Genomic DNA, 16575 nt, shown 5'->3' with positions numbered 1-16575 from the left:
CTGGACACGTCTGTGTACAGTATGGGACATGTTTTGGGTTTGTTTTCTTGTTTTTTGTTATGTTTGTTCCCTTACGATGGCAAACACAAGCATGCAGACAAACATTTGAAGCCAACGTCTGTTGCATGTGTCATCATATTTTAGCTATTACCAGGGGTGAAATTGGCTTGAAGTTCTTGCCGGAACGTCCAGAGATTTAAATAAGGGACACCTCCCGGAGTCTAAATTGTGTGTCAGATGCCCAAAACGTGTGCTTATGGTTAGGGTTTGGGGTCGGACTAATGAGCGGTCAGAACAGTGCCACGCTACCCAAAAACACCGAAATGCATAGAAAACTGAATTTTGGAACAGTTATTATTATTACCTGTACTTGCATCTATTAGTAGGCCTACTGCTGTAACTTCTCATTGCAGGGTGTCTACCTTTTTTTCTTTCCACAAAAGGCGTGTGATTTTAACCAATCAGAAGAGTCTGCCAATCAGAAACATGTTTTGTATACTTTTTGTCATATCCCGCCTACTGTATAAGGTATGGAGAAAGGCAGTTTCCGTATCCGGTCTATACGTGATCTCCAACTGCAAAGTGAACTGAGCCCATAGAGTTATAGGACTGAGTCCATGGTTTGTTGCGCAATGTGCGAGTGTGTGGAGTGGACAACAATTCTCTTTGTTGAATACATTTAAAATAAACACTGAACGCAAGGATTACGCTGACTGACACACTGGGAAAATTCAAAAGCAATTTATTAGAAAATAACTAATAACACTTGTGGACATGCGTTTGTAGCACAGTGGCAGGTTATTTAATATGGGATTTTGATAGCTGCCGTCCAGTTCTTCTTAACGGAACAGCGTTCCGCCACTGAATCTTTTCCTGGAACGGCGTTCCGGCCCATTCCGGCCCACTTTCACCCCTGACTTTTCATTGGTGTTTTGTGTTGAGGAACTGAAACCAAAGAACTGTCCTTTTTGTGTACTGCGTCTCATGGGAGGGCAGTGGGCAGTTCAGAAACCTGTCCACCGGTTACAGTACATCATCGATGGGGAATCCAAGCTAATAGAAACTGCAGGCTTGCTATTCCTGAAAAGTTGCAATGTAAATATATTTAAATCTTGTTAAAAAAATTATCTGCTTAACGATGATGTCACTGGTGGACAGGTTTCTGAACTGCCCACAGCCCTCCGATTAGACACTGAGTAGAAAAGACTGAGACTGAGTAGAAAAGATCGTGGTATTTTATCATGAACATTAGTGAGGACCATAGGCCTATATAAAGATAAGTTGAAAAGTGGTGAAGTGGTCCTTTAAGTATAGCAATATTTAAAATGTCTTCCACCACTGTTGTTAACAATAAACAACTTCGCAGGAAACTTCTCCGTCACGGCAAATTCAGCGTATGAGAACATTCGGAAATAATGCATAAGAGACAAGATGGCCGCCGCACTAACGTATACCATGACCCGATGGTGGTGACAGCTGCGGCAGCGCTGCGGCCAGTAATTGGAGTGACAGTAATGAGAACCGTCTCCTCTCTCATTGTACAGGGACGGGCGATGGGTCGCCATGCAGCCTTACATTTTCGCTGCCTATACTGGGAGAAAGAGAAAAGAAAAAGAACATGTATACTTGCAAGCTACAGTTTATCTGTTTTTCCATTTTCTCACACGCGGGATTGAAAGTGGACATGGTCATTTAAAGGTTGAGTGAGTTTCATGACCTCCGGGGGGGGTCTTGACACCTGTCAACAGTTGATTGTGTATTTGCAAAGAAAAAAAAAGTGTGAGGTGTCAATAAGAAACATTTTTAAAAAGCTACTTTTAAAAGTGGAAAACTTGGTTTACACACGACAACGACATGTTGCTGCTCCTGTTGCTACCGCTGGCCCTTTGCCTTAAGGGAAAGTTCGGTCTGGAGCCAGCATCCATCTCAGCACACAGACCACACATACACAAACATAGGCATAGTAGCAGGGAGGTAGCCTACACATGGCAAACAGACTCCTGCACTTGCGGGACCGAAAATACACATTTGATCATATTCGTGTCCAAACACGAACGCTAACGCACGAAGGAGACACGTCGCGGACCGAGGCAACACCACCGAGCGAGCTACTGACACGCCCGATATAGACACGTATGCTATGCCATGCCCGCTTGCCAACGGGAAACACAGAGACACAACCCGACAGGCCCCGAGATGAAAGACGGAGCACACGGCGCCTCCGTAGTACCTCAACCCAGATGCAGGCTTGTGCAAAATCATCCCACAAACTAACCTGACCATCACCAAACACGCCCTCCTCTCTCTCTCACGCACGCGCGCGCGCACACACACACACACACACACACACACACACACACACACACACACACACACACACACACACACACACACACACACACACACACACACACACACACACACACACACACACACACACACACACACACACACACAAACACACACACACACACACACACAGCCAGAGGCTTCCCATAAGCAGTCATTTCCCAGAGTCACTGCCAGGCGCTCTCTCTCAGTGACAAGCTACAAATCCCTGACACCACCACTGATGATAGCTTTGCAGTACAGCCTCCAGGGGACTCTGCCAACCAGCGAGCACAGAAACACAGAAACAAACACAAACACACACACTTACTGTACACACGCTGTCTGTCTGTCTCTCTTCTCTTTCTTTCTTTCTTTCTGACTGTCAGTCTCTGCCTCCCCTTCTCTCCGCCTCTTTTCTTTCAACACCGATTTATACTTAGCTGCGCGTTGGTGTGAGCTTGTAGATCAACACGACACGCAGTGAAGTATGAATCAAGCCTTAGATAGTGGGGCTACCGTAGGCTATCTCTCTCATTCTTTCACTCCACTCGTTCCATCTCTGGCTGTCTCTCTGCTCTCTCATGTTCTGTCCCAGGAGGAGCCCTGGAGGCCTCTGGGATCTGCTGCTCACAACACCAACATTCCAGGGATTTGTTTGAGTTAAACATCTGACTACAACCAATCAAAAAATAATGAGGCTAACAAATGATGTGCCAATTACGCATGTCCGTTCCAATGCGGTAGAAGTCCGATCAAATGACTTTGTGTCTTTTAAAAGTCAAACAATGCCAATCATGTAGCCCACAGTAGCACCAGTGGACTGTCACACCACTAATGCTTATGATGATCAAGCTAATAATGCCCTCTAAGGCAATCACTGCTCCTTTCATTTGCTTTAGCGGATGATTTATTGAAACAATCGTGGTGATATAATACTTTCTTTCTGTTTGATACAGCTTTAATGACTCCCTCTGTGTGTTCAAATTATTCGCCAGCCTAGACGATGCTTGTTTTAGTTTAACCGGCCAATACTGTGACCACAGTCCACCACTGTCACTCCATCCTTGCTCTGATTACAATATTTATTACTTTTCTTTCCCATTTTGGATAATTTACCAGCACTAATAACACTCCCTGATGAAGTTTAAGTGTGTGTGTGTGTGTGTGTGTGTGTGTGTGTGTGTGTGTGTGAGTGCGTGCGTGCGTGTATGTGTGTCTGCGTACATGTTTGCATGTGTGTGTGTGTGTGTACTGTACAGTATGTGTGCATATATGTATGACTGTTTGTGCAATAATTCGGGATCACAAGTGAGCGTTCATTGGCATATACCAATCTGCCTTTAATGAGATCACACACCTCCAGGTAGGATGTGCCCTCCTCATCTCCAGCACGGATCAGGGTTCTCCCCTCCATCTCTCCATCTGTCTGCCCTTATTACCATTTCAACACCCACACCCCCTTCACCCCTCAGTCTTATGAAAAACCACCAAGGCTTTTGTGCGCTTCATTAAGTCGGCACAGGAAACATATTAAACAGGAGAATAGGGCTTGGAGCCATGGCATGTTGACTTAACCTTTCGTGGGTGTGAGTTTATTTTTTGTCTCCACGCCCGTGCAGTACATAACGTGAGCGAGGTACATTAGTAACCAGCAGGGCCAGTTAGAAAGACAGACGGGAAACTTTCTCCTCGGTTGATTTTCAACATCTTGATTTGAATGTCATGAGAGTGAGACGATGGCGATGCTATATGCCATTAGGTAAATGTTATGTAAGAGACAAAACTACGATTACCAGATGAGTTTGGGTCTGATTGTATTTGCAAATAACCTGCTGGGAAAATCGGTTACAGTATATTGTGTGGCTTGCTGTACGACTGCAAACTAGGCAGTTTTCCACTTCAATACAGTTCTATTCTAAAAATGAATTTCAAATTCTTTCCTGGAATTGTCTGAACTTTGAGATCCTGTGTACTACAGTATATGTCTATAACAGACTCCAAGCATATGATATAGCTAGAGAGTTGCAACATAAGACAAAAACATTTATAGTGTAACCTGATCATTCAAACATACAAGGCAAGCCAAGTGAAGTAAGAATATTGTTATGATGTGTGTGTGTGTGTGTGTGTGTGTGTGTGTGTGTGTGTGTGTGTATATATATATATATATATATATATATAAAATAATAAAAATAGAAGAATCATAAAAAACAGACAGACAGACAGACATAAATACAAGTATTTCTAAGGACGCATTTAGAAATACTTTGGCTCTTAAGCTGTATTTATACTTTACCATGCAACGACGCCATGACCGTAATATAGAAAATCAATAAGCTCACATACTGTACCATCCATGATTAGTTGTGATCTTATATATCTGCTATATGTTCGGTCCATAATGCCCTATGGCTACAACGGAGCATAAAAGAGGCATTAGCCTCAGCTGGTGAAGGAAGAACCCAGTGCTCGTTAGGATGTGAGTTATTGACTAATCTGGGCAAAACAGTGTAAAAAGATTGTTCTATTGTGGATATGACACGTTCCAGGGAGAAGGGCGCTCTGGTCAGTGGGCCATTACAATTACTGTTCATTTGGTCTTGATTCAGTGGGATGGCCAGTGACTGCTGCACATGCATTATGCATGGCTCTGTCCATATGCACTTGGGCCATCATGCATGCCCTTGTGAAATTCATTGGCCACTGGCAAGCAATTACATTCCGCTTGCGCCACACTCCCTGGTGTAATAACAATTCGCATTTGAAAACATGCGTCCCATAGATGATACAAGATCATTTTGATTTTTTTTAATAGCGATTGGTGAACGGAATGTAAAATACAATATAGGAAATACGAATAACAAGCTAATATTATGTGTTATTTCAAGTTAGTTTAATCAATTTAAACCTCCATATTTTGTGCATGTCATTATAGGCAAAAAGGGGTGGGAGGCAGATCTCTCACTACATCTGCCTTGCTTGGGGTCCTCTTACAGATGATAAAATATATGCTGATATCAGAAGCTGTTAGGTATATTACAACAATTGTAAGCCTATACCTGTATTTAGCATTTCCGTCCATCTCTATGTGCACATTTCTCAAGTTTAAAGACACGTCCTTATTATATTTTAGACACATTTCTGTGTTAAAGTAGTGTAACCTTTGCTGGTCACATAGCACATTTGACATATATTGTTGAATGTGAATGCAGGAATTAAATGATCCTACGTATATCAGTGTTAACATGTCACTCATTAAAAACAACTTGGCAATTGATGACATTTAAGCACCTGCAGGGTGAGTTATCCAAGATGACGCCACTGTGTGTGTGTGTGTGTGTGTGTGTGTGTGTGTGTGTGTGTGTGTGTGTGTGTGTGTGTGTGTGTGTGTGTGTCACACACAGTCACACACCGCACCTGGAATGACCACTATCTGTATCTGTCCATCTGTATCTCAGACTCCTATAGTGACAGTCTGCGGGGAGGAGAGGAGGAGGAGGAGCACACTACAGCTCACATGCGGCTCTTGGGCGCCTCTCGAAGAGAAAGGCCGTAATCGCAGACGCATCTCTGGGGAGGCGTCGCGTAATTTCATCAGCTGCTGAAGGGTGGAGTGGAGCGCATATATATACCACATGGCCGGGGGGAGGCTTGTGATTGGCTTGTTGACTTGAGACAGCCACATGAGGAAATAATAGCCTAATAATAATAATAAGAGGCAAACGGAGTTGACAAAGTCAGATCAATTGTCTTCAAAAAGAGGGGTCCAGCTATACCTTCAGAGTTTCGTGAGGGATTTCCAAATTGTCCCTTATTAAGGTTCCTTGAAATTAAAACGTTTGAGAACCACTACTCTATAACAGGCTAGATTAGATATCATAATTGTACTTTTTAACCGGTTAGGCTATACCTCCTGACATTGTCGCAGCTAGACCGCCAGACGCCAGTCGCTCCGAGCGACGGGTGTGAAGTTTAAACTCCGTCTCCACCCCAACCATTGAAGTGGTGCTGATTGCTGAAGGAGCCCAGGGCTCAGTCAGCAGCGCTACGGGTCGGTCCGGTCGTTACAACGGACTCAGAGAGCTTCATTGTTTATTCCGGGCGCGAGTCGACGGAACCAACCGTATATCAGTATAGGACTGATCAAAGCTGTCGTGAAACATATATTACGTAAATGAACGGAAGATAAGTATCCTCCTGACATCTGACAAACCAAAAGAATATATCCACATAAAGCACGCACGTGCACGACACACACAGCTTGTTTATATGAGAGAGAGAGAGAGAGAGAGGGGGGGGAGAGAGAGAGAGAGAGAAATAGAGAGAGGGAGGGAGAGAGAGAGACTCAAGAATAGCCCAGCTATGGTTGATTTGTTGATCTAATAAGGCTTAAAATTCATTCTCATTGTATTCACTGGGAGGCAGCCACACATTCCTTCCCCATCTTCTTCAAGTGAGCATTATTCAATTAAAATGCAATTCTCGTGCTCCGCGTCCACGGATATTTAATTAGAGTGAGAGCACGCGGGGTTTCCACTTTCTTTTTCTTTTTTTCTTTGCCCCCTCTCACAGTTTCTTTTGTGTTTCACCTCTAAGGCATATTTTCACTCAGTTACTCGCTGGTTTAACACAGGCACGTATCCATTTGTTAATTGACACAATTACGCATTACGCGCAATGTGCACGTGGGTCTCCAGGCACGCATCAATCACGGGTCTATTGACCTGTCAAAGCCCCTTCCCTCCACACACCTGCCCTGCTGGGACTCAACCTGCCCCTAATAGAGAGAGAGATAGAAACATCATCGTCATTAACTCTGGCTTGGACCTTTGGCCAAGCTGCACAGCCAGAGGCGAACAAAGGTCGAGGGGGCGAAAATTGAGTGTCAGAGCGAGGTGCTCATTAAATTACTTTCAATTTCTTTAGCATAGACAATAAAATATGAAATAATACTACTAATAATATATTAATAATATTAATAAACGTCCTGTGTAATATGTTTGGCTATATGATAACAGAAGGGTTTAGTTTTACTGTCTTACATTAGGCTACTTAATTAGTCCATGGGCCTACTGTAAAATGAATCATCTGTCAAAGACTGACGTATATGCGTGATGGTGCTGCCAAAATATAGGCTACTTTTGTTTGGTTTGAATAAATATCATTTCACAAAAAACGATGCAATATAATGGAGGCACAATAGCAACCCCCATGTAGATGCAGTCTTTATATTTGATCGTTAAATCAGCCAATAATTCCACACAAAGAGCAACACAGCTGTGTGTATTATAGGCTACAGTGCAACGCTGTAATAAAACAGCAATGTTGGACGTGATTGGCAAAGACATTATTCCATCCTTGCTGTCCTGTCGTTCCGGGATTACAATGACGTCACGCTGGTACCCTTGCATGGGTGAATGCTAAAGAACTATAGAGCCACAAATAATAGCACAAGCAGAGTCCATATCTTGCAAGTCTTTCGTTATCCTTTAAGCCTCCTTCGGCTAACATCAACAACATTTTTTTGTATTCTTAATGACGCTTAATTTCATTTCTTATCGGCTCCTTTGGGGGATTATTTAATTCATATAAAACTATCTGCAGCTGGTATTGCAGCCCAAAGTCTCCCTCCTATGAGTGTAGTCATCTATTATTGAGGGGAAGGCCGTGCGTGGAAATGTGTGCAAGACGGTGGATTTAAGTAGAATTGGTTACAATCGATCAAGGGTGAAGAATATTATTGCTGATGGTAACAAAAGAAGCAGCTATGTCTTTCTCGCAGTTTGGATACCCTTACAATGCAGCTTCCCAGGTAAGCCTCTATATTATTATCTTATCTATATAATATTAAATCATATTTTGATATAGCCTACAGAATGAGTGTGTTGTAATAAGTTATCATAGCCTACCCTCTGCCTCCGATAGGACACAGATGGCTGGCTGACTGTCAAACTTCCCTGGCAGTAATGACAATTGCGTGCCGTGCTTTTTGTTGGACCAAATATCGACATGCATGTCCAATTACTTTGAATTATGAATGATGCTCACGTGTTGTTCTGATGACAAAAGAGATGAATGTCACCTATTAGTTCAACTATTGCGCTGCTCGTCAAGTTAAACTGCGAGCACTCCAAACTTTTCACTCAAAGTTCGGACATCAGAGTGCAACAAATTATTGCATTGCAATCATTATTTTGTATAAAGGTTTGGAAGAAAGCTTAGCCTTAATGCAAGCGTTTACATTAATTCCCTATACTTTTTAATGGCATATAGTATGGCATATAATTGGTTAAAATTCTGGTGCAAAAGTTAGACTATTCAAAGTTGTTATCCAACTTTTAATTTCTATCATGTTCTCTGCATCTTGTTTTAGTGGCGTTGCTGACAACTGAACGGAACGTCATAGCAATTAAACCCACATTTATTACAATAGGCTGCTCTTAAATATCAATAATTTCTAAAGTTCATATCTTATCGGATTATCAAATTACCACGGGCTGATATAGTTTCACAATATAATGCTACAGTAGCCAATATTATACGTCAAAACATTAATTGCGTGTCACGGATTCGCGTAAAGCCTGCACTCTCCTCCTTACCTCACCTGAAATTCCCTATCAGACTACAATCACTCCTTATACTTTACACACACGCACACTATCCAAATAAAAGAGCGCATGGATGCGACAAAAACGCCAATGACACTTCTGTCTATCCACGATTCTTCTTCATGCAGTTTTTCGTGTCGGCAAACCCCAGTACGACTTGCTACGATTCGATTTCCTCCAGGTCGGTGTCTGGTGACGGCGGCACCAGTTCATCCCAGCAGCCCCCCGTAACGTCCGGCTTCTGCTGTCCGGCATCCCCCTACGAGAACCACCACCATCACCACCAGCAGCACCGGCTCCTGCCCGGCGCCAGGACCGAGCTCTGCAACGCTGCGTTGGGGATGTACAGCTCTCCGTACGCGGCTGCCGCGGCCGCAGCCACTCACAGCTACGCCAACTACTTCCCATACAGCACCGAGCCGGCTCTCTACTCCTCGCTGGTAGGTCGAGCTTTACGCACGGACTGGCTGGCTGCTCCGCCACGCAGCATCGATCTATCCCTGTCTGAGCTGAGCTGCATGTCTATAGTCTAGCCTTCCTAAACGGGTGCTAGATCAATTAAACCCATTAAGCTTCACTGCTCACTTCAACATTTCCCCTCTTCATTAGATTTATTTTGTTATGTTACTGTTTATTGTTTGCGTAACATCGAATCTATTAATCTATCATCATATCATGCATGTGTAACTCTGCAAGGAACCAAATCAACACATGTACACTCCCTATGCTTAGTTACACATGGATATACATTTGTGTGCATGTGTGCGTGCGTGTGTGTGTGTGTGTGTGTGTGTGTGTGTGTGTGTACTGTGTGTGTGTGTGTGTCACACCTATCACTGCATTGTTGAATCAAGTTTAGTAAAAGTTTATGCATGCAATGAAAAATATTGTAGCCTATAACATTTACCACTTTGTATTTACTTGCGTGATGAGAATAATAGTCTAATATAATAATATACTCTAACTAGATTGTACTAAGAAAATAAATAATATGGAACTATAATCTTCTGGTTCCAAACAGAGTTTAGTGTTAAGAAAGCGGAAATGAGATAGGCTAGCATGCTTGTTCCCTGTGGGGTGTTTTAATGAAACACAGAGAGAGAAATCTGCCAAGTAGGCTTTTTAACACACACAAACAAATCCCTAAAATCTAATTTTGAATATATTATATATTTCATTTATAGAATCCACAATATGACATTAAGGATGGAACAGGCACTTTACACTCTGGCATCACCCAAACCGCAGCGTACTATCCATACGACACCTCACTGGGCCAGTATCAATACGACAGGTAAGGTCCATTTTCTATCCATGCCCTTCAAAGACAGGACAGCGGATCATTTAAAATGCTAGAAATTCAAATGTGGAGGAGGGGGGAAAACAACAAACACAAAAGTGACCAACCCCCACATTCAGAAATCCTTCTGGTAAATGTTGTTGTGTGATGTCAGTCCATCCTGCACTCACCTCAAGATAAACAAATACTAGGATACTTGACCTCATCAACATGCATTTTATTTCACAGTTAAAAATAGAGACGCTTCTTGACCATTGCAGGTGTAGCTGGTTTTGAATGTTGGACATTGACAACGTACATTTACAGGCTCATATTATGCTTATGTAATAGTATTATACAATATACAGTATGTCAAACTATAGCAACTTCCTACACTCGTGATGTCATGATTATTCATGCCCAGACAGCTGCTTTTCTCTATAGAGACCTTTTTCTCATATTATTATGTTTGAAAATAAACTACGGTATATTGCCTATAGATGTAGACTAGTTTGTAAATATCTCAGAAGTTGTGCCTTGTTGCTCTAACTGTTAAGCTTGAACACACAGCAATCATGTTTTATGTTGGAACCATCACCTCACTGAGGGAATATGTCACGTTTGGATCAAAGGTCAGGGTGTTAGTGATACTGATACCAGTCTGGAGCAGAGCAGTAGGACTACTTAAAATAACACTCCGGGGTGCTTGGATTTTTTTGAGTGAATATAGTTTATGAGGTATTTTGCTAATGATGCTATAGCGTCTGTGTGTGTGTGTGTGTGTGTGCGCGACTGTGTGCGCACGCACGTGTGTGTGTGTGCATGCTTGCAGTGGTGTAAAGTAAAGTGCATGTACTTAGATACTGTAATTAAGTACAAATTTCAATACTTTTACTTCTACCCCATACATCTCAGATGAAATATTATACTTTTACTCCACTGCAATTGGATGAAAACATTAGTTACGGTTCTAGTTAGTTTGTATTTTTGATTATTATTATTATTACAAAACTAATATAACCATCTACAAGCTCAGCTATTTTGAAATGGCTAAAATATTTAGGGATGATGTGCACATCAGCACTATTTCAGGCATTTCAAAATAGCCGTTCTACATGCTTGTAGATCTGCTATTTTCAAAAGATTTTTTTAATACATTGTGAACTTGTGAAATGGGGACATTCTGCACAATGAGTATGCCTTTTGTACTAAAAAACGTTTGGTCATTTCATCGTCTACTCAGGCTTATGTGAACACCCCAGACAGTTTTTAAGTTGCTTGATTCAGTATTTAGATATTTGATATTGATTTTAGCTGCCCCACCGCCTTCCTATAGAAACTCATTGTAACTTCAAACTCCATTTTAACCCTGATAGATACATCGAAAACACCTGATCTTTTTTTCATAGTGTTCTTGTGAGGGGCCGTGGTTTTTCATTTACTCTTTCATTTATTTTTGAGTGGTGCAACCACTCCTATAGACAGCTATAGTGTGTCTGTCCCTGGGTCCCTGTGTCCGAGCACGAAAATAGTGTTATAGCCTTTGTTCACCACCAAGTGTCACTGTTGCACAGCCTAACACACAGACACACACAGGCCAGGGAGGAGGGCTTGTACAGTACAGTACAGTACAGTACAGTACAGTACAGTACAGTACAGTACAGTACAGTACAGTACAGTACAGGAAAATATTTAGGAGGACTACACTGCTGCGAGACGGAGGAGACTAAAACATCAAAAAGAATATTTAAAAATAAATGAAAACAGTAAATGAAAAACCACGGCCCTCACGTATTAGAAGGACATTATCAGTCACCAGAAAAAAGGTTGGGTGTTTTTGATGAATCTATCTTGGTTAAAATGGAGTTAGAAGTTGCAATGGGTTTGTATAGGAAGGGGGCTAGGCAGCTGAAATTAATAACAAATATCCAAATACTGAATCGAGCATGTATCCATGTTATGTACATATATACATTTTGAATACAGGACTTGTAACAGACTAAACAGACTTGTATATATTGCAGTATTGGTACTTTTACTTAAGTAAACATATGAGTTCTTCCATCACTATGTGTGTGTGTGTGTGTGCGTGTGCGTGTGTGTGTGTGTGTGTGCGTGCCAGATATGGAACCGTAGACTTCAATGGCTCAGCGAGGAGAAAGAACGCCACCCGGGAGACCACGAGCACCTTGAAGACGTGGCTGTACGAGCACCGCAAGAACCCCTACCCCACCAAGGGCGAGAAGATCATGCTGGCCATCATCACCAAGATGACGCTCACCCAGGTGTCCACCTGGTTCGCCAACGCCCGGCGGAGGCTCAAGAAGGAGAACAAGATGACCTGGTCTCCCAAGAACAAGGCAAGCGACGACAGGAAGGACGACGACCTCGACAAGAGTGACCAGGAGTGTGTCACCAAAGGTAATGTATACCTAGGCTATACCCTCCACGAGAGGGTTCATCTAACTCTGAGTTGACCACTTGAACCCTATACCTATTCTGGGGGGGAAATATCAGATCGACAGCGTCGTTTGTAAGAAACAGGGAGAGAGAGCCGGGGAGAGACTTATAGCAAAGGTTTGCCGGACCCAGGAATTTAACCTGGGGCTCGCTGTCAGGCGTATAGGTAGGTGCCCATCGGCCAAGTTGTTAGGCTAGGTTAGATTGACAATTGATTGGCAATTTTCAGTGAAAAGATTTAGTGTATATCAATGTGAATGGGTATGTAGTGTTTAAAATGGTTCAATTCATTCAGTTGAAACGATTTAATTGTGCAGCGCTGAAACATTCAACAAACTGATACAAAAGGTCATACGATTTTAGGAGTGCTGTGGGTAGGAGGATTATAGACACAGTATATTGAGCACTTTGAGGGAAATCTGAATTCTTAAGTTGCTCTTGCCATGTTTCCGTCCATAAGACTATTGATATATTTACAGTCTCCATATTATGCTTTGTAAAACTGCATAATATGGTCAAGTCTATGTTTAACTGAATGTTTTTTCTCATTTGAACTCAGACTCCTGTGACGGTAAAGAAGATAAGGAACTTCATCTAAGTGACCTGGAGGACATGGAGGAGGAAGACTGTGATAAACTGGACAGTGACTGTGAGAAGGTGGCCCCTGATGAGCTGGACCTCCACAGGGCCATGGCCGTGTCGGGAAAAACTCCAAAGAGAGAGCTCTCCGAGCTGCACCTCAACTTGGCCAACAGCTTCCCCGCCTTCCCATGCCATGCCATCAAGGGCATGACCTCTCTCCCGCCTCTCCCGTCTGACTTTCTGGAACCCGTGGTGTCCAAGCCCCCCTCCGCCTCTTCCACCACGCCCACGGGGAGCATATCCCTGTCTCATTTTGAACCTTTGGACAAGCCGCGGATCTGGTCTCTAGCTCGCACGGCGGCCTCGGGAGTCATACTGAGCCCTCGCCACGGCTCGGAGCTGAGGACAGGCCGCTTGGCTGGGGGGGAATACCAGCTGCAGACCTCCAGGCTCCCCGGGGCCCCTGCTGGACATTGTCGGGGCATCATGAGCCTCCACGAATCTAACAATGTGACCAACGCAGAGAACCCCTTCCAGGAGGCCCCGCCTTTGCACTCCAAAATATACGGCGCCGGCAGCTACAGTCACAAGAGCCTCCAGCTGCACTGCTCCTCGTACCCTGCACTCACTGACACGTGCCAGTACTCCATTGAAGGTACAGTATGTTGTCTTTCACGTTTACTTTCACCCATTATAGCTTATATACTGTATCACGTCGGGGTTTACAAATACATTAATCCTTTACTAACCACATGAGCCATGTTTTATACGTTTAAAAAAATTAAAATGTTGCAACAACGTGCAGACCAACAAGCTGACAACGTGTATCACGATGTGATGCCGCTGTGTTGTGAGCTTGTAGATACGGTATGCAGTTTTCGCCACATTTCTTCTTTGGCAATTTTCACCGATAATGCCATGCACATGCCATGCAAAAAGTGACATCAAGTTTAACAAGGATAATGTGAGAGGTTTACGTTACGCTATATTAGCAGACAGGCATATATTATATGCCTGTCAGTATATGTATATTATACATTATAATTATGTCATATTATTATATTGAAAAATGCATTGTGTCTGTTAAAACTCTGAGAAGCAAAGAAAGATGATTACTTTGTGAGACAATATTTTGACACACTACGTGTGCGTGTGTGTGTGTGTAGGATTCTCCGGTGGCAAGACAGAGACAGCCAACCTTAACGAGGCCTGTGGGGCCCTGCAAGCTGACAAGGTCATCGCCTTCAGACCTGTGATGAAGAGGTGAACCAGGTGAGTCACAGAACACTGACACGGAAAAAAGGGTCAAGCCACAAACAATCACCCGAGTGCCCGTACATGCATGCATTGCACACACACGCACGCACGCACGCACATAAATGCACAAACAAATGTACACACAGTAACTTGTGTCTATGGCAGCAACGGTCAACAACATATTGTCGCTGGGTACTGAAAAAGTCTTCCAATGGATCTACAGTAATGTAGTTAGAATGTAGTCACAAGCTCTTGTTAATAATTGGTAAAAAATGTAATACACCGTGGGGGGGTGATATGTGTTGGTCCGTAGAAGTGGCACAGAGGCTCTGTCCTCCAGGTGGGGACTCCAATAGGATACAACAGCAGTGATAATACACGGTAATGTGTGTAGGGAGAAATTCATTGGTATAACAACTTAATTGGGAATAAAAGGGGAGTAAGCATTGGCTACAAAAAAAATCTATAATTTGCGTGTGTGTGTGAAAATGTTAAAAAACATTTTGAAAATACATATTCAAGCTCATCGACAAGCTTGCAACGCGGTTGTGAGCTTGTATACTGTTTACTGTATCAGCTATTTCTGCTATTTTTGACCGACACTGTCGGTATAAACCAAGTTTTCTTACCAACTGCGACGTTTTGCAACATGTATTAGTATTATGTAATGTATGCAGAAGTGTGATGTCACTAATAAATCATGACCAAAACTGAAAGCATTTTAGACTGTTATCATATTGACTGCATACTATTACTATTTGTTTTCACATATCTTAAAATACACACATAAAATAATGTGTTTATTTTTGTCTCCTTTTTGCATCCTGTTAGATGAATGGCAGCTGTGGCCTACAATAACAAACAGTGAGACATTTATTAATATGCACTAATGGACAAAGTGGACGACGAGTGTCCACATTTGACACAGTGGAACTAGAGAAAGCAGGACAATTCAAACTGTGGGATGTGGCTATCATTTTGCACAATATTGTTTTTAAGTGGTGTTTAAATGATGTTATGCAAGAACTGTAGACAAGAATGGCCGGCAAATTTTGTCTACGGGCAATCGTGTAGTGTATCAAACGTGGACATGTATGTATTTATTTATTATTTGGCATTTTGTTTATTTATTTGGTAATTAAGTGTATTTATTTCCCTTTTCTCCTTTGAATAACTCTGTTATGTATTACATTACAACGTGGCTATTTGTAGTATTTTGCTTGATTTAAAACTTTCAAAAAGTTCACACGGAACGGATTGGATCTTGCTTTGCGTGTGAACGAAAAACTGTCATTGTGTTTATGTGCGCTTATATGCCATCCATGAAATATTTTATAAGAATGCATTTTTTTCCAAGAACCCTTTCGCTTTGTGTCATAATTTATGCACTCAGAAATTCAAACAGCAAATTAAAACATTTGAGGATCTACGATTGATCAAAGTTTTACCATCTTGAGTCTGGGCGTAAAACGAGAACATGGCTGGAAGGTCATAATTTCAGGAGGACGTGACTGAAATTCACAAGCCGGGGGAAGAAAAGGGGGACATCATCTCCTCCATTGTCAACCTCTAATCAGGAGTGGCATCAAACACTTTGTTACTGTTCAGACAAGCGACGAGGCAGGAATGTACAATCAATGCTGCTTTGTCCCTAAGAGGCGTAGCAATAACTTAATATGGTGTTAATTAAAAGGTCATTTCTAGGATCAAAACCAAAGGAGGAGTTCACATGGTCCATGAGAGGGTCCTTTGATTTGCCTATAGCATTTGATCAAAGCATTTGATCTCCAAATGTGAAACTGAAAGTAAACTTCTCAGTGAAGTGGCAATCAAAAAAATTTGCAAAAATTGCAAAAATAGCCCCCTAGTTTACAAGCTCAATATGCGTCGAGTGACACATTGTCAGTTTGTAGATTCGCTATTTTAGACAAACCTTTTTGAAAGTAATAAATATTGTAGCACGTACAGTAAGTGATAAGGAATAAAACATTTATGCCAATATTGATATATTGTGAAGCCCTAAACGATGCTATGTATTTCTAAATCTAAACAAAACCT

The 16575-nt window shown here is 42.3% G+C and overlaps 1 protein-coding gene across 1 annotated transcript; it reads left to right on the top strand.

Moving 5' to 3' along the window:
* Positions 1-8063: 8063 nt before the first annotated feature.
* On the top strand, positions 8064-15526 carry irx6a (iroquois homeobox 6a). Its single transcript, XM_080761335.1, has 7 exons — positions 8064-8143; positions 9121-9379; positions 10124-10233; positions 12341-12639; positions 13238-13915; positions 14427-14532; positions 15349-15526. Exons 1-6 carry the CDS (start codon positions 8130-8132, stop codon positions 14525-14527), a joined length of 1461 nt encoding a protein of 486 aa, XP_080617461.1. The 5' UTR covers positions 8064-8129; the 3' UTR covers positions 14528-14532; positions 15349-15526.
* The last annotated feature ends 1049 nt before the right edge of the window (positions 15527-16575 follow it).

Source organism: Protomyctophum bolini (assembly GCF_963924005.1).
Source record: "Protomyctophum bolini genome assembly, chromosome: 1".
NCBI classification, from domain to species: Eukaryota; Metazoa; Chordata; class Actinopteri; order Myctophiformes; family Myctophidae; genus Protomyctophum; species Protomyctophum bolini.
This window is presented reverse-complemented; position numbering and strand designations above follow the sequence as displayed.